Source organism: Tachyglossus aculeatus, chromosome 17 (assembly GCF_015852505.1).
Source record: "Tachyglossus aculeatus isolate mTacAcu1 chromosome 17, mTacAcu1.pri, whole genome shotgun sequence".
Classification (NCBI taxonomy): Eukaryota; Metazoa; Chordata; class Mammalia; order Monotremata; family Tachyglossidae; genus Tachyglossus; species Tachyglossus aculeatus.
Window position 1 is genome coordinate 52,669,731 of NC_052082.1, and position 26,923 is coordinate 52,696,653.

Below are 26,923 nucleotides of genomic sequence, written 5' to 3' on the forward strand. Positions count from 1 at the left end.
TTGAGTGTCGCACCTGTGTGTTTGTGTGCGTGTTTGTGCGGACGCGTGCCCCATCCAGCCTCACTCCTTCGCTTCCCGGCTCCTGCTCGGTGGCTCACCGGTGACGCCACCCTGAGCCCACCCCCTGCCCGTCAGCCCCCGTGCCCCCCGACCCGCTGCAGCCCCCCGGAGCTCGGAGGGGGCGGGGAGGAGGAGGAGGAGGAGCCGCAGCGATGCCCACAGGAGCCGGCCCCGCGAGCGGGAAAGCCGGCGAGGCGCCTCGGTGAAGCCGGCCGGTCCCGGGCCCCCGGAGTCCTGTGCCCCCCGCGCCCTTCCCCGGGGGGCTTCCTGCCCGCATGACCGTCCGCAAGGGCGAGAAGCTGCCCATCAGCATCCAGGAGCATATGGCCATCGATGTGTGCCCGGGGCCCATCAAGCCCATCAAGCAGATCTCCGACTATTTCCCCCGCTTCCCCCGGGGGCTGCCGGCGCCCCCGCGGGGCCCCGCGGCCCAGGGGCCGGGCAGCCCCTCCGGCCCGCCCCGGCCCGGGGACGACGACGACGAGGACGTGGACCGGCTGTTCGGGGCGTTTGGCGGGCGGCCGGACCAGCGGGAGGAGGAGGCGGCGCCGGACCCCGAGGGCTACGAATCCGACGACTGCAGTGAGTTGCCCTGCCGCCGGACACCCCCCTCCCCCCCCTTGCCTCGCCCCCCGAGAGCCCAGAGTCTCCCCCTTTTACACTGGGAGCCCACTGCTGGGTAGGGACCGCCTCCAGATGTTGCCAATTTGGACTTCCCAAGCGCTTAGTCCAGTGCTCCGCACATAGTAAGCGCTCAATAAATACGATTGATGATGATGATGACTGTGAGCCCACTGGTGGGTAGGGACCGCCTCCAGACGTTGCCAATTTGTACTTCCCAAGCGCTCAGTCCGGTGCTCTGCACATAGTAAGCGCTCAATAAATACGATTGATGATGATGATGACTGTGAGCCCGCTGGTGGGTAGGGACCGCCTCCAGATGTTGCCAATTTGTACTTCCCAAGCGCTTAGTCCGGTGCTCTGCACATAGTAAGCGCTCAGTAAATACGATTGATGATGATGATGATGACTGTGAGCCCGCTGGTGGGTAGGGACCGCCTCCAGATGTTGCCAATTTGTACTTCCCAAGCGCTTAGTCCAGTGCTCCGCACATAGTAAGCGCTCAATAAATGCGATTGATGATGATGATGACTGTGAGCCCACTGGTGGGTAGGGACCGCCTCCAGACGTTGCCAATTTGTACTTCCCAAGCGCTTAGTCCAGTGCTCCGCACATAGTAAGCGCTCAATAAATACGATTGATGATGATGATGACTGTGAGCCCACTGGTGGGTAGGGACCGCCTCCAGATGTTGCCAATTTGTACTTCCCAAGCGCTTAGTCCAGTGCTCTGCACATAGTAAGCGCTCAGTAAATACGATTGATGATGATGATGACTGTGAGCCCACTGGTGGGTAGGGACCGTCTCTAGACGTTGCCAATTTGTACTTCCCAAGCGCTTAGTCCAGTGCTCCGCACATAGTAAGCGCTCAATAAATACGATTGATGATGATGATGACTGTGAGCCCACTGGTGGGTAGGGACTGTCTCTAGACGTTGCCAATTTGTACTTCCCAAGCGCTTAGTCCAGTGCTCCGCACACAGTAAGCGCTCAATAAATACGATTGATGATGATGATGACTGTGAGCCCGCTGGTGGGTAGGGACTGTCTCTAGACGTTGCCAATTTGTACTTCCCAAGCGCTTAGTCCAGTGCTCCGCACACAGTAAGCGCTCAATAAATACGATTGATGGTGATGATGACTGTGAGCCCGCTGGTGGGTAGGGACCGTCTCTAGACGTTGCCAATTTGTACTTCCCAAGCGCTTAGTCCAGTGCTCCGCACACAGTAAGCGCTCAATAAATACGATTGATGATGATGATGACTGTGAGCCCGCTGGTGGGTAGGGACTGTCTCTAGATGTTGCCAATTTGTACTTCCCAAGCGCTTAGTACAGTGCTCTGCACATAGTAAGCGCTCAATAAATACGATTGATGATGAGGGGGCGACCGTGGGGCCGTCCCTCCCCCGGCTGGGGGTCTCCCTCCGGGGGATGGAGTGGGGAGGGGGGCCGGGCCCGGCCAGCCCTGCAGCGGCAGGCGGACACTAGTTGCTCCATCCTCCGGGCCGCCTTTTGTGGGTGCGGGTGCATCATCATCAATCGTATTTATTGAGCGCTTACTATGGGCAGAGCACTGGACTAAGCGCTTGGGAAGTACAAATTGGCAACATCTAGAGACAGTCCCTACCCAACAGTGGGCTCACAGTCTAAAAGGGGGAGACAGAGAACAAAACCAAACGTACTAACAAAATAAAATAAATAGAATAGATATGTACAAGCAAAATAAATCATCATCATCATCAATCGTATTTATTGAGCGCTTACTGTGTGCGGAGCACTGGACTAAGCGCTTGGAAAGTACAAATTGGCAACATATAGAGACAGTCCCTACCCAACAGTGGGCTCACAGTCTAAAAGGGGGAGACAGAGAACAAAACCAAACATGCTAACAAAATAAAAGAAATAGAATAGATATGTACAAGCAAAATAGATAAATAAATAGAGTAATAAGTATGTACAAACATATATACAGGTGCTGTGGGGAAGGGAAGGAGGTAAGATGGGGGGGATGGAGAGGGGGACGAGGGGGAGAGGAAAGATTGATCATCATCAATCGTATTTATTGAGCGCTTACTGTGGGCAGAGCACTGGACTAAGCGCTTGGGAAGTACAAGTTGGCAACATATAGAGACAGTCCCTACCCAACAGTGGGCTCACAGTCCCCTCCCCGGCCTCATCCTCCTTGGGCAGGGGGCGTCCCCCCACCCTTCACGGCGCCCCGGGGTCCGTTAGAGCCCCCCAGCCTGGGCTCCACCCGGGGAGAGGAGTTGGCATGAGAAGGGGCTCCATCCCAGCTATTAGTGCCGCCAGCTGTGCCCACCCCGGGCTCCCCCCAATTCTTGCATAACGGAGCTCAGCTCCCCCCACCTGCTCTCCCCCAACCCCCACCCACCCACCTGCTGCAGAAAAAGGAGGGGAGGGGGCGACAGGCGACGTGTTGGCTCCGGGTGGACCCGCGCGGGGGGGAATAATGCCCCTGGAAAATAATAATAATAAATGGTGGAATTTGTTAAGCACTTACTATGTGCGAAGCGCTGGAAAATCAGCTGGCCGCCGTCCCCGGGGAAATCGAGGCAGGAACGGATGGGTGTGAGCAGGGAACGCGACTCCCAACTGGGTTGTAATGTGCTCCCCCAAGCGCTTAGTGCCCTGCACAGAATAAGCACCCACTACCATCCACGGATGGATTGATTGATGGGTGGGTGGGTTGCCGACTCGATGACGGGACTAGGGTTGGAGGTTCCTGCCCCCACCGAGGCTCAGAACCCCCAACCCGGGGAGGCGGGCCGAGCCCCCCGGGAAGAAGGGAGTTCTCTGGATGGGGGCTTTCCCTCCCTCAACCTCCCCAAGGTGGGCGTCTCTTTCCCCCAAAGCCCAGGCCGCAGGTTGTCCTGGGACCTGGCGGGGAAATTTGGGGACCCTGGCCCCGGGGGGAGAAGGGGAGGGCAGATGCACCCCTCTTGGTCGAACCCCTCCTGGGGGGAGCTGAACCATCCGGTCCTGGTGCCCTTGGGGAAGGGGGCGATACCTTCCGGGCCCTGCTGGCCACAAGGCCCTCTCCCTAGGCCGACTGTTCATCCCTCTGGGATGGGGGAAGCCCTGCTACCCCGATGCAGGTTCCCGACCAGCTCCTAGATTCTTCCCTCCGGAAGGAAACTCTGGGAAGGAACTCCGGGAGGGGTGGGGGGCCGAGTGTGCACAGCGTGGGAGTCTCCCGCCCCCTCGATTTGAAGGCTCAGGGAAGGAGCCGAACAGGGTGGGCTTCATGCCCCTTGGCTGCCATTCCCACCTTTTTTTTTTTTAATGGCATTTATTAAGCGCTTACTATGTGCAAAGCACTGTTCTAAGCGCTGGATAATAATAATGGCATTTATTAAGTGCTTACTATATGCAAAGCACTGTTCTAAGCACTGGGGAGGTTAGAAGGTGATCAGGTTGTCCCACAGGGGGCTCACAGTCAATCCCCATTTTACAGATGAGGTAACTGAGGCGCAGAGAAGTTAAGTGACTTGCCCGAAGTCACACAGCTTGACAATTGGCGGAGCTGGGATTTGAACCCAAACAAGGTTGGGTTTGAAAGATTTGAACCTTTCCAAACAAGCCCAGATCCAGGACCGACTCGAGTATCCCCCTGGAGCTGCTAGGAGTTGAGTGAAGAGCGGGTTTTGGACTGGGTTGGCCCAGGGGAGCCGGGCCCTGACAGAGCAAGATGCTTCTGGACCCCTCCAGCGGCAGAATCCGTGCCAACCGGGCCACGGAGAGGGCTAGCTCGGTTCCCTGTTAGGGCTCTAACCGGATCGGGGCTATTTGCGGCCCTAATGATTGGATTAGTTAGTTCCCAGCAGGGGAACAAGGACACCGGGGTTTTTTAACCACCCCAGCCACCTGCTTTGAGGCAGGGGGGCCTCCACAGTACCCTGGAGGGCCCGGACTGATCCCCAAAGGACTGGGAGAGGGTGGGCCCCCCCCTGCCCCCTCCCTCCAAAAGATGAGACCGAGAACTCTCGGGGTCCAGGGTAGGCCGCTCCTGCTGACCCGGCGGGGGCTGTGCCCCTCTTCAGGGATCTCAGACAGCCGTGGCACAATGTGAGGGAGGGCCTCCAGAGAGGACCAGCACCCCCAGGGTTGCTGAAACATCTCTCAGTGCCCCGGGGAGGACAAGACCTAAGCCCAGAGCCAAATAGACTCTAGGTCCTGAGGGTGACCAGAGCTGGATCCCGCCATCTCCCACGTTAGGCAGAGAGCAAGGCCTGCGTCTTGCGGGATTCCAGGTCAGTACACTCCCGGCTTCACCCTTTCATTGCTCGGAGGGCTGGGCTCAGGGTACATGTTCTGGGACAGCGCCCATGCTGGGGTTAGTGCTCACATGTGCTGTGTCTGGCCAAACTCATGTTCCCACTGGCCTGTTCTGTCCCTCGTGGTGCCGGAATTGGGAAATGGGAGCCACACCTGGCTCAGAGCTCTCGAGGCCTCTTCCGGGCGCTAACCGTTGGATTCTCTCGGGTCTGGCCAAAGGAAATGAGGCACCTGCCTGGCGCCGATTGCGGCGAGGAAAGGAGGGGAGACGAAGGTCTCCGAAAATCCGCAAAGATCATCAGCTCTCTGGATAGTCGAGTCTTGGTGGCATCCATCAGCTAGTTGGGGAGGGGCCGGTGCAGGTGAGGGATGGAGCAGACGGTCCGAAACCTGCAGGGGAAGATGAATAGGCCAGGAGCCGGTGGGGAAAGGAGAAAATCCTGCATGGACGCAGAGAGGTCTGAAGCAGAGAGTAGGGAGGAGGGTGAGGGAGGGAGAAACCCAGTTTTTTCCTCCCCTCCAGACTAAAAGGGAGATTTTAGATTTGGGCCAATTAAACCGTAGCGCTGTAGGCTCCCTGGCTAATGTAAGCTCCTTGAGGGCAGGGTTTGTGTTTTGACATCTATTCTACTCTGCCACTACAGGTGCTTAATGTTATTATTTGGTTGATTGGGTTAAATTGCCTCGGTGGCTGTGTATGGAGAGAATCTGTTATATTGTACTCTTCCAAGTGCTTAGTACAGTGTTCTGCATATAGTAAGCGTAAGCTTGCTGTGGGCAGGGAATGTGTCTTTTTATTGTCGTATTGTACTCTCCCAAGCGATTAGCACAGTGCTGTGCACATAGTAAATGCTCAATAGATATGATTGAATGAATTGAATGAATGAAAATGATTGATATTGACTAACTTGTACATAGATATGCATAATGATAGACTCTATATACAGGGAAAGAGAGGGAGAGGGAGGGAGGGAGTTTCCTGGCCAGACAGATGGAGGGAAAGCAGAGGTGCTCTTTCCTGTGCCTCTCTCCAAGCCACGGAGTGAGCAAATAGGGGCCGGCAGCTTATCCCTTGAGTTGAATTTCCCAGTCTTGAGTGTCCTCACCATCTATTGGTTCAGCCTTCGGAGCCCTCAGCCCACTTGGGGAACCGGTGAAATTCAGTGGGGACAAAGCAGTGGCCCCGGGAGTGCTTTAGGGATGCAAACTAAGCCCAAGCCCGGGACGGGAGAGCCCGGCTCAACCCGAGGTCAGGAGACCATGGGATCCAAGGGGGCCCCAAGCAGCAGGGACCCGGCTTGGATGGGGTAGGTGAGCTCACCAGAGCTGGATGCACGAGCCAGGTAAGACACCCTCGTTACTGTTCTAGATCCTGTCTTGGTGACTGCCTCGAAGAAGAATGAGGAGAAGCTTCAAAAATAAGGAGCAATGTGGCCTAATGGAAAAGAGCACAGAGGACCTGTTTGGAGGCAGGGGGCTGGGCTGGATGACTTCTTCAGGTGACTTCCAGTAGTGATTCTAGGTTCCTAAGGGCAGTCAGGGCTAGCTCCGCATCTTGTGAAGAGCTGCCCAGAATTCTTCCTGGAAGCAGACTCCAAGGTAATAAGCACTGCACCGTGGCCCACCAGGAGCCCACGAGCTGCTTAGATGCGGAGCTGACTGATGGAAACCAGACGCCCACCCCCAGATAAAGATGCTGGCTACACTGTTCCCCGGGCAGGGCTGAGGGAGGGAGGGGGCATCTCTCTTCAGCAGGGTGGCTAGCAGGCGCTCTGATGACTCTGCTAGCAAGCTTCCAAACCTGCCTCGGGGCATCAGAGACTGTCTCCAGTGGCCCTTTGCCTGCCCACACCCCAGGTACTGCCTACCCATTTCATCACCTTCTAGACTGAGCCTGCTGTTGGGTAGGGACTGTCTCTATATGTTGCCAACTTGTACTTCCCAAGTGCTTAGTACAGTGCTCTGCACACTGTAAGCGCTCAATAAATACGATTGAATGAATGAATGAACCAGCACCGATGTGCCCACCCCGCTGTGGAGAGTAGGATCAAGAGGAAGGAAGATTGTCACCCTCTGAGGCTCGAGGGGATTTCTGCACTCTATTCTTGTCCCCTGAAGACAGCTTGTTCTCCCTACCCTGTCTTTCTGATTTTTTGTAATGGTACTTCAGCCTTCACTATGTGCTAGACACTCTACTAAGCACCGGGGTAGATACAAGATAACCAAGCTGGGTACAGTCCCTGTCACAGTCTAAAGTTGGAGGGAGGAGGATTTAATCCCCATTTTACAGGTGCGGTCATTAAGGCCCAGAGAAGAGAAGTGACTTGACCAAAGTCACAGAGCAGGCAAGTGGTGGAGTCAGGATTAGAACCCAGGTCCTGCTACTTCCCTGGTTGCCTCATATCTACCCCAGGTTTTAGCACGATGCTGGGCACAAAGGAAGTGCTTAATAAATAACAAAACTAAATTAAAATGATCTTGCCTGGAGCCAGGAAAGAGGGCAGCGTAGCCGGGGGGGAAGCAGAAGAGTTTCCTTGAGCCACTTAGAGCTGTACACGGTCCACACGGGCTCACCTGGCTCCTGAAGTTCTCCTGGTGGTCCTGCCAGTCTTGACTAAGAGGGATGGGCCTTCTGCATTTGGATTTTGGGGGAGTGGTGGGAGGTCCTGGCTTGGCCACAGGAGCGAGAGTTGAGAGCAGAAGTGCGGGCAGCAATTGTGCCTAGCAACGTGGCCTAGTAGAAAGAGCCCAAGATTGAGCCCAAGAAGCAGCATGGCCTAGTGGTAAAAGCCTGGGCTTGGGTGTCAGAGGTCGTGGGTTCTAATCCCGACTCCGCCACTTGTCAGCTGTGTGACTTTGGGCAAGTCACTTCACTTCTCTGTGCCTCAGTTCCCTCATCTGTAAAATGGGGACCAAGACTGTGAGCCCCAAGTGGGACAATCTAATAACTCTGTATGTATCCCGGTGCTTAAAACACTCTCGGCTTCAAGGCTGTCCATCACCTCGCCCCCTTCTACCTCACCTCCCTTCTTCCCTTCCACAGCCCAGCCCGCACCCTCCGCTTCTCTGCCGCTAACCTCCTCACTGGGCCTCGTTCTCGCCTATTCCGCTGTCGACCCCCGGCCCACGTCCTCCCCCTGGCCTGGAATGCCCTCCCTCCGTACATCCGCCAAGCTAGCTCTCTTCCTCCCTTCAAAGCCCTACTGAGAGCTCACCTCCTCCAGGAGGCCTTCCCAGACTGGGCCCCCTCCTTCCTCTCCCCCTCCCCATCGCCCCCGCCCTACCTCCTTCCCCTCCCCACAGCACCTGTATATATGTTTGTACAGATTTATTACTCTATTTATTTGACTTGTACATATTTACTATTCTATTTTGTTTTCTTAATGATGTGCATCTAGCTTTACTTCTATTTATTCTGATGACTTGACACCTGTTCACATGTTTGGTTTTGTTGTCTGTCTTCCCCTTCTAGACTGTGAGCCCATTGTTGGGTAGGGACCGTCTCTACATGTTGCCAGCTTGTACTTCGTAAGCGCTTAGTACAGTGCTCTGTACACAGTAAGCACTCAATAAATATGATTGAATGAATGAATGAGTGAACAGTGCTTGGCACATAATAAGCACTTAACAAATACCAACATTATTGTTGTTATTATTATTATTGGGTGTCAGAGGGCCTGGGTTCTAATCCTGTCTCTTCCACTTGCCTGCTGTGTGATCTTTGACAAGTCACTTAACGTCTCCGTGCCTCAGTTTCCTCATCTGTATAATGGGGATTCGATGCCCAGTCTTCCACCTAGTTAGATTGTGAGCACTATGCGGGACAGGGACTGTGTCTGATCTGATTAATTTCTCTCTACACCAGTGCTTAATACAGTGCTTGGGACATAGTAAATGGGTCCTTAACAAACCCACAATTCTTATTACCACCTCTGTTGTAGTGGAGTCTCCTAAGTGTTCCGCACCCAGTAAGCACTCAGTAAATACCACTGGTGGCTTGATGCCAAGATTGTGAGAGGCAGGAGGCTTTTAGGGATTGCGGAGAGGAGCAGGGAAGAATCAATCAATCAATCAATCGTATTTATTGAGCGCTTACTGTGTGCAGAGCACTGTACTAAGCGCTTGGGAAGTACAAGTTGGCAACATATAGAGACGGTCCCTACCCAACAGTGGACTCACAGTCTAGAAGGAAGAAGAAGGATTGGTTCCGAGGACAGGGAACACTTGCTCCAACTCCCTTTCCATTTGTCCCTGGAAGCAGTGGTTTCCAGTCCAATCCCTTGGGGAGGTAAATTGGGGCCATTTTGAAGCCATGGGGGTTGGGTCTCACACTCCGGCAAGTGTGGATGTCAGGGACAGAATTGAGTTCTCTGGCCTCGCCAGGACATTGATTCAGTCAGTGGTGTTTCTTGAGCATCTCCTGTGGACAGGGTACTGTACTGGGCGCTGGGGAGAACACCCTAGAGGTAAGAGCCCTTATCTTGGACCGCGAAGAACTTCCAGGCTAATGGGCAGAACTCTGTCCATTAGCAGCGTCGGGTCTCCCTCCCTGGCCTCTGTTTTCCCTTCCTCCACTTGCCGCCCGCCTCCAGCGATGCCTGCGTTTCCCTTCCTTCTGCTCTGCTTAACAAATGGGTGGCCACCAACCTGATCATTTGAAACCTGATTACCCATCCAGCTTAATCAGGGGGATGGGGGGGTGGAACTCTTTGTTCTCGTTTATTTATTGGATTTCTGAAAGTGTGTCCTTCACTCAGATAGCCTCAGGGAGCAGGTACAACGAAGCAACATTAATTAAAATGCATCAGAAACAGGCTTCTGTCTCAGGGCCCCTGGAACACTGGCTGGTGCTGGTCGGCGTGGTTAGACCTTTTTCCCTGAGCTCAGAGGCTTTCCCCCATGGGCTCCACTCGGGCCTCTCTCCGGGCAGGAGAAGTCCCTGCTCCCAGCCACCCTCCTCTCACAAACATTTTAATCCCATCCGTGGCCTGGTAGGAGTAGCCAAGAAGGTTGCAGCTGGCAGCTGGAAAGAATGATGCATTATTCATTCATTCATTCATTCATTCATTCATTCAGTTGTATTTATTGAGCGCTTACTGTGTGCAGAGCACTGTACTAAGCGCTTGGGAAGTACAAGTTGGCAACATATAGAGACGGTCCCTACCCAACAGTGGGCTCACAGTCTAGAAGGGGGAGACGGTTGTCTCCCTCCTGGGGCCCCAAGAAGAGTGTGGTTCTGGAGACACTCCAAGGATTCTGGTGGCTACAGTCTCTTCCCCCATTGGACCGTCAAGTCCTCAAGGGGCAATCGATCAATCAATCAGTGGTATTTATTGAGCGCTTACTGTGTGCAGAGCACTGTACTAATCGGAAGAGTACAGTATCACAGAGTTGGTAGCCACATTCCCTGTCCTAAAGGAGCTTACAGTCGAGAGCAGGGATCATCTTAAGGCAGGAGTCATCCTTGTCCCGGGTACAGTGCCCTTCACACAGTAGGTTCTACAGGTCCCGATGCTATTAGGGGAAGCAGCGTGGCTCAGTGGAAAGAGCCTGGGCTTTGGAGTCGGAGGTTGTGAGTTCAAATCCCGGCTCCATCACTTGTCAGCTGTGTGACTTTGGGCAAGTCACTTAACTTCTCTGGGCCTCAGTTCCCTCATCTGGAAAATGGGGATTGAGACTGTGAGCCCCCTGTGGGACAACCTGATTACCTTGTATCTACCCCAGCGCTTAGAACAGTGCTTTGCACACAGTAAGCGCTTAACAAATACCACCATTATTATTATTATTATTATTGTTATTCTACTGTAAGCTCCTAGGGGACAAGAACCATGTCTTTGCTCTAGCCCTGGATCCCAATCCCCCAGGGAACAGCAGGGCCCCTCCACCACCTTTTTATATTTGAAGAAGACACCAATGGTGGTGAAGTTCACTTATGAGTGTGTATGTGTCACGCACTCACTCTCTCCCCCCTCTACACTGTGAGCGCATTTTGGACAGGGATTGTGTCTCTTTATTGCTCTATTGTACTTTCCCAAGCACTTAGTACAGTGCTGTGCACACAGTAAGGGCTCAGTAAATATGATTGAGTGAATGAATGAAGTGTGTGATGGAAAAGGCCAGTCTTGCTAACTGGCTGGGCTGTGCTGGCGTCCAGGGGCATTAGGCTACCTGCTGTAATGTAGAAGGGAGAAATCCAGGGGAGGCCCATCTAAGTCTCCAAGCTGTGAGTTTTTTGAGTTTTTTGTTTGTTTCTAAGGCATTCATTAAGCACTTACTATGTGCCAGCCACTGTACTAAAAGCTGGGGTAAATGCAAGTTAGTTTGGGCACAGTCTCTGTCCCGTACAAGGCTCACAGTCTTAATCCCCTTTTCACAGATGAGGTAACAGAGGCCCAGAGAAGTGAAGTAACTTTTTGCCCAAGGTCACACAACAGACAAGTGCCGGAGCCAGAATTAGAACCCAGGCCCGGGCTCTAATCGATCAATCAGTCAGTCAATCAATCGTATTTATTGAGCGCTTACTGTGTGCAGAGCACTGTACTAAGCGCTTGGGTAGTACAAGTTGGCAACATATAGAGACGGTCCCTACCCTAGGCTGAATGGAAGGCCAGCTTGAATGGGAGCAACAAGGCAGGTGGCCGTCCAGTCAAGGGCGACATGCGGAAGGAGGTCGAATCGCTATAACGCCGATGTGAGGGGCTTGATGAGCATCTGACCGGGCCCTGCGGCACTCTCATTGTTAGGAGGGAGCTTCTAGTTGAATGTGATATGTTGGGATACGGCCTGCCAAGCAGTGGCCACTGCCAACCAGGGTAGTGGTGGTGTGCCTGTTTTTATAGCAGCTTCCTCCCTCTGCCACCCAGAATTCAGCCTCAGTCTCTCCCTTTGGCCCCCGCCCCACCAAATAATAATAATAATAATAATAATAATAATAATAATAATAATAATGATGGCATTTGTTAAGCACTTACTATGTGCACAGCACTGTTCTAAGCTCTGGGGGGAGATACAAGGTGATCAAGTTGTCCCACGTGGGGCTCAAAGTCGACCCCCGGCCCACGTCATCCCCCAAGCCTGGAATGCCCTCCCTCTGCCCATCCGCCAAGCTAGCTCTCTTCCTCCCTTCAGGGCCCTACTGAGAGCTCACCTCCTCCAGGAGGCCTTCCCAGACTGAGCCCCTTCCGTCCTCTCCCCCTCGTCCCCCTCTCCATCCCCCCATCTTACCTCCTTCCCTTCCCCACAGCACCTGTATATATGTTTGTACGTATTTATTACTCTATTTATTTATTTTACTTGTACATGTCTATTCTATTTATTTTATTTTGTTAGTATGTTTGGTTTTGTTCTCTGTCTCCCCCTTTTAGACTGTGAGCCCACTGTTGGGTAGGGACTATCTCTATATGTTGCCAACTTGTACTTCCCAAGCGCTTAGTACAGTGCTCTGCACACAGTAAGAGCTCAATAAATACTATTGATTGATTGATTAATCCCCATTTTACAGATGAGGTAACTGAGGCTCAGAGAAGTTAAGTGACTTGCCCAAGGTCACACAGCAGATACGTGGCGGAGCTGGGATTCAAACCCATGATCTCTGGCTCCAAAGCCTCTGTGCCATGCCGCAGAGGACCCAGATGGCTGTTCCTGTTATGTTGAAGTAGGGTTGGAATCAGTCAATCAATCAATTAGTGGTATTTATCGAGGACTTACTGTACTAAGTGTACTAAATTACTGTACTAAGCGCTTGGGAGAGTCCAATATCCCAGAGTTGGTACATACGTTCCCTGCCACAATGAGCTTACAGCCTAGAGGAAGCCTACCCCGAGGGAATGGAAAGAGCATGGGGCTGGGAATGAGAAGACCCGGGTTTTAATTCCAGCTCTACCTCCGCCCTGCTGTGTGACCTTGGGCACATCACTTAACTTCTCTGGGCCTCAGTTTACTCACCTATAAAATGGGGATAATAATATGGATGATGGGAAGGTGAAGTGAGATAACCGGTGTGTAAAACCTTGGGAAAAATCAAAGTGGGACACAAACACTAGGTATGATTCCATAATTCCATAATTCAGAGCTGCTCCCCCGCTTCCACCCTGCTCACACGGCAGAACAGGCAGCACAAAGGAAAGATTGGCAAAATTAAGGTTAGAAAAGTGAATGTTTGGGAATGAGAGGGTGTGGGTGGGAGGGAGACAGTAGATGTGGGAGAGGTTTGTGGGGAAAAGAGGGATCGAGAAAGAGGGAGGACTGAAAAGAGGATAGAGCGAATGCTGGGACGCTAGTGGAGAAAGAAATTCCCAGGAGGCCTCAAGCCGGGAGGTGGCTCAGCCCTTACGGAACAAAGAGTTGGCCCCTTAGAAGGTGATGCATTTCCTTCCATAATCCATTTTTATTCCTGCTTTTAAGGGGTCTGGTCTGGAAGCTGCAGTTAATATCACTGTCTTGTCTTTTTCAGCTGCCCTGGGGACATTAGATTTCAGTTTGCTGTACGACCAGGAAAACAACGCTCTCCACTGCACAATCAATAAAGCTAAGGTAGGTCTCTCCCTCTTAGCGAGATCTTGTTCCGTGTATTGGTCTGTCATCCCATGGTCTCCTGGGTCATGGCTCTGCCCACCCACCCCCTGGGGGCTGCAGAGGCAGGCTGGATGGCGACCCCCCGCCCACGATCTGGAGAGGTCAGGGAGGATGTGAGAGATGGTGGAAGAAAAACTGGAGGAGGGGCAGAATCCTGGAAAAACCTTCCTCCCTGCCCCTTCCTCACCCTATCCAAACTTCAGGTGGTCAGCTTCACTCCTGCTATGGCCAGCTTCACTCCTGCTGTCTACAGACCACATGGTCACTCTGCTAGATTTAAGGCCCCTGGAGGGTGGAGAACACCGGTCTTGCTTCTGTTGGACTCAACCAAATGTTTAGCACCAGGTTTTGCCCTCAGTGGGTGCTCGGTTAATACTGTTGATTGATGGGTCCCTCTGGCTTCAGGGGTCCTGAGGGACCTAGGACAGGCTCAACCAGTCATCTTTCGTGGCACACTTGGAGGCATGACCTACAGCCCAAGACCCTCAGAGAAATCACTGAAGCATTTGCTTTACTGAGGATGATGGAAATTTGTTTGCAGGCTCGCGTGCTTCAGATACCTGGTTAGGTCCCTTTAATGGAAGGTCATAGTTTATTAGGTTTACCTTGGACATGTGCTTTAATTCACCCTTCTGGGCCTGTCAGTTGTTCACCCTACACAGCTCGGTGGGCCACTGAAAGTACAGGAAGGAGGCCAAGTTGTGCCTCCTCCCAAAATGCAGTGTTTTGGTAGGATGGGGTGTGGTGGTCAGGACAGCCGATGAGCAGTTTCATTCTGTTCCCCCCAGACTGGCCCTGGGATGTCAAGGCTACAGAGTCAGGGGAGCCGTGACCTCTCTCTCCCACCTTGGCAAATTGATGGGGGTTGTCAGCCCTGAGCCATTCCAGCCCATGGAGATCCTGGGAAAATCTCAGTGGGATGGTGTCTGGAGGACCATTCTGGATTGCAAATGGCCCTGGGTGGTTCCTTACCTGCCCAGAGCCGGGCCGTAATCCTGCATGAGCTCTTGGAAGGATAGGCAGAGGCAAGCCTCTCCCCTCTCCCACCCCCTCAACACTGGGGCTTCCCAGGAATGCCGGAACTGAGCCGGCCAGGGTTTAAGAGGCTGGGGCCGGTTCCGTTCAGTCTGCTCCTCTCCCCACAACGACCACCTGGGCAGAAAGGGCAGAAAGGGACCCAGGAGAGGTCTTGGAAACCAGGGGTGTGTTCCAGGGACGGACTTGAGCTGCTGGAGAGCGAACCGTTGTCCCAGGCTGGAGAGTAGAACTGACTGGGAACAAAATCTCCAAGCCCATAAAGAGTTCCATGGAGAGGGTGCTGACCATTGTCTTCCAGGAACACAAAGAAGCAAACAAGAGAAGCAGCGTGGCTCCGTGGAAAGAGCCCGGGCTTTGGAGTCAGAGATCATGGGTTCAACTCCCATCTCCGCCACTTGTCAGCTGTGTGACTTTGGGCAAGTCACTTAACTTCTCTGTGCCTCAGTTACCTCATCTGGAAAATGGGGATTAAATGTGAGCCCCCAGTGGGACAACCTGATCACCTTGTAACCTCCCCACCACTTAGAACAGTGCTTTGCACATAGTAAGTGCTTAATAAATGCCATTATTATTATTATTAAGAGGAAACAGATTATATTGCAACAGGAGACCTAAGGCAGAACTTCCCACCTATCCATCAGGTGGAATTAAACTCTGAACCGGATAACTGAGGAAGGCTGTGGAGTCTCCTCCCCAGGAAAGTTTTCTGAAAAAGGACAGGCAGCTATCGTCCCAGACCAGAGGCAGGGGGCTGGACCCCATGACCTCCTGAGATCCCTTCCGGCTCCAGGATTCCGTGATATTTAGGAGCTTAAGAAGGAGCTCACTGTAGCCTGGCGAACAGAAGAAATCACCACTAGAGCCTGAGAAAAAATCGGTTTCTTGACTGCACAGAAGGCTGCACATGACGGTAGAGTTGATGTCATTCTGGAAATGTGTTCCTGCCCAGCAGAGGCAATCAGCATTGAGAGCCTATCGATCTGCCTGGAATGAAATGTCACTGACCAGAGAAAGGTTAACAGCGACGGAGGCACAGTGGAACACCTGGCTGCCTTAAGACACGTAGCTGATCCAGTTAACTCAGGGCTCCAATTGAACCTTTGCTGGAATTACCCAGGGATTTCAGATAGACATTTCCTAAAAGTTGCGGAGAGTTTAGGGCTCAATTGCCCAGATAATTTGCCTGTGCAGATTTCAGGAGCTCTGGGAAGGGGCTGTGACCCAACGTCCAGGAAGGACAAACTGGATATTTGCATTTTTTAGAGTATTTGTTAAGCGCTTACTGTGTGCTTGACACTGCACCAAGCGTTGGAGTAGGTATAAGCTAATCAGGTTGGACACAGCCCTCGTGGGACTCCCGATCATCATCATCATCATCATCAGTCGTGTTTATTGAGCGCTTACTGTGTGCAGAGCACTGTACTAAGCGTTTGGGAAGTACAAATTGGCAACATATAAAGGCAGTCCCTACCCAACAGTGGGCTCACAGTCTAAAAGGGGAAGACAGAGAACAAAACCAAACATACCGTTTTGCAGATGAAGTAACTGAGGCCCAGAGAACTGAAGTGACTCGCCCAGGGTCACCCAGCAGATATGTGGTGGAGCTGAGATTAGAACCCAGGTCCTTCTGACTCAGACACGGTGCTCTATCCACTAGGCCACGCTGCTTGTACTCAGATTCCCGTTTGGGTGGGACCGAAGACGTCAGTGACCAGGTCCTAAGGCAGCTGCGACAACACCCGGAAACGAATGCTTTATTAAGGCGCAGCCGGTCCCACCCCAACGCCCCACGACACCATCGCCACCCACAAGCCGAACCACGTCCGAGAACTCTGACTGCTCCAGCCCCTGGTTCAGTCCCAACTTTCTCCCCTTGCCCCGAAAAGTACAGGCTGCCCAGCAGGCTCTCGGACAACATCCTGTAGTATCTTCTGGTAGCAGTAGAGTTATCCTTCAGTTCGATGGCGGACCAGTTACTGTGCTGCAGATGGCTCCTCTGCAGGGGAAGAGAAGGGATCATCAGGTCAGAGGTCAGGCCATTACTACTGAGTCAGATCCATCGTTCATTCCAGCTCAGTGTCCTTGTCTCATCCAATGACAACAGGATGCTTGGGAGAACAATCCCATAGTTGCCTTCCTTGATTTTGATGTTCTCACTGCTCTAACATCCCAAATTTTCTCCTTAATTCGTCATTTAGGCTCAGTATGAAGGTGTCACAATTATCTGATTGTGCCCCCTTTCTTGCCCCGCTCCCTCCCGTCCCAACAGCCCAAGCTCAGAGCCCTCAGAAAGCAGCTCCTGCCACCGCCTCCCACCCCCACCCCCCAAGCCTCCCCTAAATCCAGTTAGAGAGGAGAATCCTCCTGGAGGAGCACTGGGATGTTTAGAGCAGCGGGGAGCTCAAGAAGCACTGTCAGATAACAATGTGTACTGTGCACCCGCTGAAACCAGAGTTCTGAGCCAGGGACTGTGGAAAGGGCCAGAGGTGCCCTTCCCCATAAGAGCTTGATTCTAACCGTGGAGACAGGATAATAATAATAATAATGTGGTGTTTGTCAAGGCCTTACTAGGTGCCAAGTATTATACTATGTGTGAGCACTGGGATAGATGCAAGATAATTGGATTGGACACAATCCCTGGCCCACTTGGGGCCCACAGTCTCAATCCCCATTTTACAGATAAGGGAACTGAGGCACAGAGAAGTGAAGTGACTTGCTCAAGGTCCCACAGAAACAAGTGGAAGAGCCCAGATTAGATACCAGATTAGATAGCCCAGATTAGAGAAGCAGCGTGGCTCAGTGGGAAGAGCCCGGGCTTTGGAGTCAGATTTCATGGGTTCAAATCCCGGCTCCGCCATCTGTCAGCTGTGTGACTTTGGGCAAGTCACTTAACTTCTCTGTGCTTCAGTTCCCTCATCTGTAAAATGGGGATGCAGACTGTGAGCCCCCCGTGGGACAACCTGATCACCTTGTAACCTCCCCTGCGCTTAGAACAGTGCTTTGCACATAGTAAGCGCTTAATAAATGCCATTATTATTATTATTTATTATTATTATACCCTCGTTTTCTGACTCCCAGGTTTGTGTTCTATCCACAAGGACAGCAGAGGGATGCGACCACCCAAAACAAAAAGCCAGGATGCTCTTACCTCATTCTCCTGTTGTGGTATCTTGGGATAGTCACCACTTCTGGGCTTCAGTTTCCTCAACTATAAAATGGGGATTCAATATCTGGTCTCCCTCCTCTTAGACTGTGAGCCCCTATGAGGGACAGGGACTGTGCCTGACCTAACTACCTTGTACTTACTCCAGTACTTGGAACAGTGTTTGATGCATAGTAAACAATTAACAAATACCATAAAAAAAATCAAACGTATCCGGGCAAAGTACTATACTAGTCACTTGGGAAGGTACAATGGTTTAAACAGACACAGTCCTTGCCGTCAAAGGTGTTTACAGTTTTATAATCTAGCAGGAATTGTAACATTGAAAGAAACAAACAGCATAAGAACACACCTGACATACATTGGCACATAAATGACTACAGAAATTTACAAAAGCGCTGAGGTGGGTCTTACTGAAGTTGTGAAGAATGACCTGGGAAGAATTCCTGGAGAAGGTGTGTCAAAACCACAAAAAAAGTGGGATGCTGAGCGTTTCATCAGAGGATGGAAGGAGGGAGTGGATGTTTGGCAGGGAGGCACTCCAGGCTGCAGGGATGGTTGGTGCAGATGTTCAGGATGTCAGGTACAGGTAGGGAAACTGAAGCCGGCAGGGTCGTGGCGTGGGGAAAGGGGTGTGTGAAGAAGGTCAAGAGCCCCAGCGTGATGGGAGGGGAATCAGGCCCGTGGTGAAGCAGGAGAGAGAAATGGGGGGCTGTTGGCCCCAAAGCAAAGGCAAGAGCAGCCAGTGCCAGGGAGGAGAAACAGCATGGCCTAGTGAAAAGAGTACAGGCCTGGGAGTCATTCATTCATTCAATCGTATTTATTGAGCGCTTACTGTGTGCAGAGCACTGGACTAAGCACTTGGAAAGTACAAGTCGGCAACGTATAGAGACGGTCCCTACCCAACAACGGGCTTACAGTCTAGAAGGGGGAGAGACAACAAAACAAAACAAAACAAGTAGACAGGTGTCAATACCATCAGAATAGAGAATAAAATAGAGAAGTAGAATAGAGAAGCAGCGAGGTTCAGGGGAAAGAGCACGGGTTTGGGAGTCGGAGGTCGTGGGTTCTAATCCCTGCTCTGGCACTTGTCAGCTGTGTGACTTTGGGCAAGTCACTTCACTTCTCTGTGCCTCAGTCACCTCATCTGTAAAGTGGGGATTAAGACTGTGAGCCCCATGTGGGACAACCTGATGACCCTTTATCTCCCCCAGTGCTTAGAACAGTGCTTGGCACATAATAAGCACTTAACAAATGCTATTATTATTATTATTATTATTATCAGAACAGGACACGGGTTCTAATCTGCAATCCGCCATTTTTCATTCATTCATTCCATTGTATTTATTGAGCACTTACTGTGTGCAGAGCACTGTACTAAGCACTTGGAAAGTACAAGTTGGCAACATATAGAGATGGTCCCTACCTAACAGTGGGCTCACAGTCTAGAAGGGGGAGACAGACAACAAAACAAAACATGTAGACAGGTGTCAAGTCGTCAGAACAAGTAGAATAAAAGCTAAGTGCACATCATTAACAAAATAAATAGAATAGTAAATATGTACAAGTAAAATAGAGTGATAAATCTGTACAAACATATATACACCTGTCTGCTGTAGGTCCTAGGGCAAGTGCTAGGGTGGGAAGCAGCGTGACTCAGTGGTAAGAGACCAGGCTTTGGAGTCAAAGGTCATGGGTTCAAATCCCAGCTCCGGCAATTGTCAGCTGTGTGACTTTGGGCAAGTCACTTCACTTCCCTGGGACTCAGTGACCTCATCTGTAAAATTGGGATTAATCAATCAATCAATCAATCAATTGTATTTATTGAGCGCTTACTGTGTGCAGAGCACTGTACTAAGCACTTGGGAAGTACAAGTTGGCAACATATAGAGACAGACCCTACCCAACAGTGGGCTCACAGTCTAAAAGGGGGAGACAGAGAACAAAACCAAACATACTAACAAAATAAAATAAGTAGAATAGCTATGTACAAATAAGAGTAATAAATATGTACAAACATATATACATATATACAGGTGCTGTGGGGAAGGGAAGGAGGTAAGATGGGGGGATGGAGAGGGGGAGAGTCAGAGGTCGTGGGTTCAAATCCCGGCTCCGGCAATTGTCAGCTGTGTGACTTTGGGCAAGTCCCTTCATTTCTCTGGGCCTCAGTGACCTCATCTGTAAAATGGGGATGAAGACTGTGAGCCCCCCGTGGGACAACCTAATGACCTTGTAACCTCCCCAGCGCTTAGAACAGTGCTTTGCATATACTAAGCATTTAATAAATGCCAATATTATTATTATTATTATTATTAAATCACTTCACTGGGCCTCAGTTTCCTCATCAGTAAAAGCCCCGCCCCTTCCCCAGGCCACGCCCCTTCCCCAGGCCACGCCCCTATCAGATGGACGTGCGGGGCCGTGCGCAGCGGCACGCGGGAGTGGGTGGGGCCGTGCGCAGCGGCACGAGGGCGTGGGTGGGGCCGTGCGCAGCGGCACGAGGGCGTGGGTGGGGCCGTGCGCAGCGGCACGCGCCCTCCTGCCCCTCTTCGGCCTTAGCATCTTCAGTCAGCTTCGGGCCCGAGGCCTTCAGGCCGTTATTACGTGAGTAAATGGACGGCGTTTACAGTCTTCCTTGGCGCTTTACCGCGGCCTTCGCCTCCCTGATGCTTCCAATCGAACCGCCCTCAATCAATCAATCAATCAATCAATCAATCAATCGTATTTATTGAGCGCTTACTGTGTGCAGAGCACTGTACTGAGCGCTGGGGAAGTCCAAGTTGGCAACATCTAGAGACGGTCCCTACCCAACAGTGGGCTCACAGTCTAGAAGGGGGAGACAACAAAACCAAACGTATTAGGAAAATAAAATAAATAGAATGGATATGTACAAGTAAAATAAATAGAGTAATAAATATGTACGATCATATATACATGTATACAGGTGCTGTGGGGAAGGGAAGGAGGCAAGACGGGGGGTGGAGAGGGGGATGAGGGGGTGAGGAAGGAGGGGGCTCAGTCTGGAAAGGCCTCCTGGAGGAGGTGAGCTCTCAGTAGGGCCTTGAAGGGAGGAAGCAATCGAACCACCCTCAATCAATCAATTGTATTTATTGAGCGCTTACTGTGTGCAGAGCACTGTACTGAGCGCTTGGGAAGTACAAGTTGGCAACATCCAGAGATGGTCCCCACCCAACAGTGGGCTCACAGTCTAGAAGGGGGAGACAGAGAACAAAACCAAACATATTACCGAAATAAAATAAATAGAATGGATATGTACAAGTAAAATAAATAAATAATAGAGTAATAAATATGTACGAACATCTATACATGTATACAGGTGCTGTGGGGAAGGGAAGGAGGCAAGACAGGGGGGATGGAGAGGGGGAGAGGAAGGAGGGGGCTCAGTCTGGGAAGGCCTCCTGGAGGAGGTGAGCTCTCAGTAGGGCCTTGAAGGGAGGAAGCAATCGAACCGCCCTCAATCAATCAATCAATCAGTCGTATTTATTGAGCGTTTACTGGGTGCAGAGCACTGTACTGAGCGCTTGGGAAGTACAAGTTGGCAACATCGAGAGACGGTCCCTACCCAACAGTGGGCTCACAGGCTAGAAGGGGGAGACAGAGAACAAAACCAAACATATTAACAAAATAAAATAGAGTGGATATGTACAAGTAAAATAAATAAATAAAGTAATAAATATGTACGATCATATATACATGTATACAGGTGCTGTGGGGAAGGGAAGGAGGCAAGACGGGGGGGATGGAGAGGGGGGTGAGGGGGAGAGGAAGGAGGGGGCTCAGTCTGGGAAGGCTCTCAAGGGTGTTGGGGTAGCCACGGCCGGGCCTGGGGACCCCAAAGGGGAAGAGGTGGACACATGTCAGCACTTGCCCTCTCGTGTGTCCGGATCAGGCCCACACCTTAGACCCTTCTCCTAGACATCCCCGCTATTTCAGCACATTTTACTTTATGTTTTTAATGGTATCCATTAAGTGCTTGCTTGGTGCCAGGCACCGCACTAAGCACTGGGGTTGATACAGGCTAATGAGGTTGGACACAATGTCCCACATAATAATAATGGCATTTATTAAGCACTTACTATGTGCAAATCACTGTTCTAAGCGCTGGGGAGGTTACAAGGTGATCAAGTTGTCCCACGGGGGGCTCACAGTCTTAATCCCCCATTTTACAGATGAGATAACTGAGGCCCAGAGAAGTGAAGTGACTTGCCCAAAGTCACACAGCTGACAATTGGCAGAGGCGGGATTAATTCATTCAGTCCTATTTAATAAGCGCTTACTGTGGACAGAGTGTTGTATGCCTGGTACTTAGTACTCCTAACATGCATTTCGTGCCCACGACGAGCTTACGGTCTAGAGGGGGAGACAGACATTAATATAAATAAAATTACAGATCTGTATATAAATGTGGGGGGTTGGAGGGGGTGAAGAATAAGGGGGGCAAAGTCAAGGCAATACAGAAGGGAATGGGAGAAGAGGAAAGGAGAGCATAGTCGGGGAAGGTCTCTTGGAGATGTGCCTTCAGAAAGGTTTTAAAGGTGGAAAGAGTAACTCTGTTGGAATAAAGAGGGAGGCCATTCCAGGCCAGAGGCGGGACATGGGAGAGAGGTTGGGGACAAGGTAGATGAGAGGGAGGTGCAGTGAGAAGGTTGGCATGAGAGGAGTGAAGTGTGCAGGCTGGATTGTAGGAGAGTAGCAAAGTACCACACCACGGCCTGCTTGGACCAGTAGGACCCAAGGTGCTGGACACGGTGCCTGCGAGGACCCACAGTACAGTGATATAAAGAACCCTACTAAGGCATAAATATTCCCACTCCACCACTTCCCTGCTGTCTGACCTTGGGCAAGTCACTTCTCTGTGCTCCACGTACCTCATCTGTAAAATGGGGATTCAAAACCTGTTTTTCCTCCCCCTTGGCCTGTGACCCCCCCATGTGGGACAGGGATTGGGTCCAACCTGATAATCTTGTATCTACCCCAGTACTTAGAAAAGTGCCTGGTATATTGTAAGGACCTAACAAGTACCTTAAAAATCACTTTCCTCTTCTGACTGCTTACCCCCTCATCTTCCCTTCAGGCCCTCCGAGGTGAGGTTTGGGTCAGGATATGGGGAGGCCACCATCCATACAGGTGTGATGGCTAGGGTTCATTTAACTTGTTTCAGTGTCAGTCTTCCCCCTTTAGCCTTACCTGCCATGTGACCTTGGGCAAATCACTGAACTTCTCTATGCCTCAGTTCCGTCATCTACAGAATGGGATTTTCAAACCTGTTCTCCCTCCCACTTAGACTGTGAGTCCCATGTGGGACCTGATTATCTTGTATCTATTCTGCTTCCTACGGAGCTTAGCACATAATAAGCTCTTGGCAAATATCACAATTGTTATTAGACTGTAAGCTATAGACTGTGTACAGGGATCGTGTCTACCAGCTCTGTAATATTGTACTCTACCAAGTGCTTAGAACAGTGTTTTGCACACAGTAGTGCTCAAAAGATATCACTGACTAATTCAGACCTTGAGGAGAACAAAGGAGTTGGGCAGAGGTGGGTGGGGAGGGGGGAGTTTGGGCAGCTCCAGTGTCTGTCCATCATTCTAACAGGCTCCATTTCTACTTTCCCACGAAGGGCCTGAAGCCAATGGATCACAACGGCTTGGCAGACCCGTACGTCAAACTGCACTTATTGCCAGGAGCCAGCAAGGTGAGTTGTGTCGTTCATTTTGGACGTCAAGCGGACCGATTTCCCCTTCTGCAGTCTTTGCCTCAGCTGTGGGTCACACCCATAGCCTTTCTCTGCCTCAACCCATGCCCTGGGGTTGCACTGGAACTGAGGGGGTGCACTGAAACCCAGAGGACACCAGCTGCAGTGAAAACGCCTTGTAGGCTGTAGTGAGTGCTGGGCAGTGCCTCCTGGGGCTCCTGGAACTACGCTGAGGCGGGGTCATGGCTTAAAGACCAGTGTAGGAATTGGTTCTGAGACCCCCGGCGGGGAGATAAATGAAGGAGTGTGAACCAAACCCCCCTCACCTTCCCTGAGTCCCCTGCCCAGAGTAGGTGAAACCACTCCCTGGGTGTCGATGAAGCTGAAATAAGGCATAGCTAGCCCATTCCAGTGTGAGCCTGACTTTGCAGCCAGTCGCCCCTGTCGCTGACTTGAGTGGCCTTTTCCTTTGCAGATTCTCGGTTCATTCTGTCATTCAGTTGTATTTATTGAGCGCTTCAGTTCTTCGGAACCATCAGCATTTGGAGCTCCTGACCCAAAGAAAGATTTCAGGGTGGGTCAACCAGGGGCTGGTCACTTCCCTGAACAGTCCTGAGAGCTGTGGCGATTGATCGATTGATTGTGGGTCCAGGCCAGGATGTAGCAAAAGGCTTCCATATTCAGTCTATCCCTTTCTTACCAAGTTGAGGGGGCTAATCCCTGAGGAACTGGACACTGGCCTCAGGAGTGAGTGGGATTAGTCCAGAGTGCTTAAAACCCTGATCCTGATGAAAGCTTAGGGAGTTAAAAGTGATAAGAGCCCAAACAAAGCCAAATCTTTTGGAGACTTCTTCTCAGTGCCCGTTGACAAGACTCGTAAACCAGAACTCCCGTCTTCTGACCCACTCGGATCTTCTGAGCCATTTTTTGTAGCTCCACTGGGTATCCGTATTTCCAAGAAACCCCTTCACTTAAACCAGAGCCCAGAAGTCCTTCCTCTTATTTAAAAAAAAAACCAATAAAGTCAAGGCTAAAAGGAAGTATCACCCACCCTGTTAGAAGAAAAGGCTGAAGAAGAAATGTGGTTTTGTTTCGGTAAAAGGCATCTCTAAATCTCTTGCTCCCATGAGCCTCAGTAAGTGGGGCAATTAAAAAATGGTCAGGGCAGGTCTTCTGGATTTCTCCGTATTGGCCTCTCATGCCTGATGGTTTGGAAAGGTATTGTTTCTTGGGGCAATTCTTTACTGTCACATTTGTGTTGGCAAGGGGAATGGCAGCAGTCCGATTTATGTGGCTTTGCTTTGAGTTTGAATCTCCGACCCTAATATTGCAGCAGAGGCTGTCATCCTGGGCACAGGTGGGAGTGAACAGAGGGGCCGGCTCTGGGCTGGCAGAAGGGATGCAGGGGAAACAGGAGAGCTTGGCAGCCCCCAGCCTTGGCAAGCAAGACTGGCGGGGAAGGAGGCAATCGGGTTTTGAGGACTTCTGCTGGGAAGCGCCTGAGCGGCCCGAGATCACCCTTCGCTCCCTCCAGGGTGTGGCTGCGGGAAGATCTCAGGTGGAGTCACTCAGCTGTTCATCGTCAGGTCCCTCCCCGGGCTCTTGGGTCACTGGCGTTCTGCCTGAACCCTGGGGCTTAAGCTGGAACTGGACAGATTTCGGGTTCCTCTGTTGGGGGGTTCCAGACTCCCCCAGAAGATCTGTGAATCTGAGTGTCCAGATGTCTGGGTCCTGAGTTGAAGTGTCCAGGGGCCCCACATGGTCCGTGGCCTCTCCAACTCTTCTGCCTCCTTGGTCAACAGGGCTGGAACTGGGCCTGAAATGATCCAGTCCCGGGCCCCACATATGCTACCCCCGGCCCAGACCCCTTCTCCCCTTAAACCCCAGAGTGTCAGACCAGTTTGGTTCTGAATCCATTCCGGCAAACCCAACCCCTTACCCCCCCCACAACCCAGTCCCGGTAGGAGGAAGTGGTCCAGCGCCAATTTGGCCGCGTTGGCAGGGGCTGGAGTGGGGGTGGCCGGCACCCCCCATCCCCTCCTCTGCCCCCCAGAGGGATGCCCTGTGCTGGCCAACTGACTGGAAGGGTGGTGGGCCTATACCGTCTGGGCCCGTGGCTCTGCCCTGGTGGCTCATTTGTTTCTCTTCATATCTGGGTTCCTGTTGGAACTGCAATCAAGTTACTGTCTCTGGCATTTCTCAAGCTCCAGCAGGCTCAATAAATGGCTCCCTAGGTGCCAGGTAGCCCTGCCCAGCTTCCCCACCGACTCCATCCTTCAGGCCGCCTGGCCCGCCAGCCCCGGGAAAAGTCATTGCAGGAGAAACCAGGGTGAAGCCGTTCCTGGCCCAGAGGGAGGAACTTTCTGGATCCTTCCCGAGGGACCCCTGCATGAGGGTAACCCCTTGTGTCTGGGGCTTCTTGGGATGGCACCAGCCTTTTGGGCAGATTCTCCCTAGGCCCGCTCAGCCCCCTGGGGGGGCCGCATTTGACTTTCCATTGGCCTGGCACAGGGAGGGATGACATAGAACAAGATGTGTGATCTCTCTCTCCCTCCCACCTAGGCATCTAATGGTCATTGCTGGGGTCCCCTCGGGCAAGATCCAGGGACATTCTGGCCGAGACTGGAGGCAGTGGGGTGGGAGGAGAGGAGGAACCGCTTGGGATGTGGAAATGACAAATACAGTTTGTCTGCAGGCTTGGGACTGCCCATCCTCATAGGGAGGGCACAAGCCACAGGGCTGCCCCTCCGCCCCCAGCCACTCCCTTTCCAGAGTCAGTCCTGGATCCCCCCCGAGTGGAGGTGTTCCCCAGATCCAGGAGACTTTGCTGCTGGCCACACGGCTTCCTCCCGGCTTCTCGCACTGAGCCCGACAAGTTGTCTAGTGGTGCTGGGTTGGGGGAAGAGGGACCCTGCCCAATGGGCCCCTTCAGTGGGGGCAATCATCCCCACTGGGTTTCCAGCCACGAGTGGGACAAAATCTTCGCTTTCACCTACCTAGTGTTTTGGGCATGATTCTTAAACTCGCTCAGCCTAAGTGTCCAAGAGAGGAGGAAAAGAATCAAAATTAGGAGTGTCAAGAGTATTCCTGGTCAGAGGTTTTCCACGTCCCCCTGCCCCCTTCCGTCTTTTTGCTGTCCCCCCCCACCCCCAGCCCCTTCTAGCCTCTCCATTGCCATAGCACTATTCCATCCTCTGCCTGGAGCCGGCTAGTTTTCCGCACTTGCTCTATTACGTTGCCTGGCTCATTGCTGACCGCATTGTTCCTGACGTCGTTTCCTGCAAGGGTACAGTTTCCATTGCTCACATCACAGTTGATTCAGGGATGCCTCACGAATTAATGTCACAACTCATCATCACTGTCATTTCCATTTTGCAGGAATTACGGGTGACAGGACTCCACTTTCTCTCTGGTTCTCTGTGTTTTCCCAGACCGAAGGGTTTGTCCGCAT

General features: G+C 51.9%; 1 protein-coding gene across 1 annotated transcript in view; it reads left to right on the forward strand.

Annotated features, from left to right (window-relative positions):
- The first annotated feature begins 304 nt into the window (after nucleotides 1-304).
- The window catches only part of DOC2B (double C2 domain beta), a 41,928-nt gene continuing 15,309 nt past the window's right edge, over nucleotides 305-26,923 (forward strand). Inside the window, exons 1-3 of the mRNA XM_038759288.1 lie at nucleotides 305-642; nucleotides 13,430-13,509; nucleotides 23,398-23,472. Of these exons, the coding sequence (XP_038615216.1) occupies nucleotides 336-642; nucleotides 13,430-13,509; nucleotides 23,398-23,472 (462 nt within the window). The 5' untranslated portion in view covers nucleotides 305-335. The remainder of the gene's footprint in view (nucleotides 643-13,429; nucleotides 13,510-23,397; nucleotides 23,473-26,923) is intronic.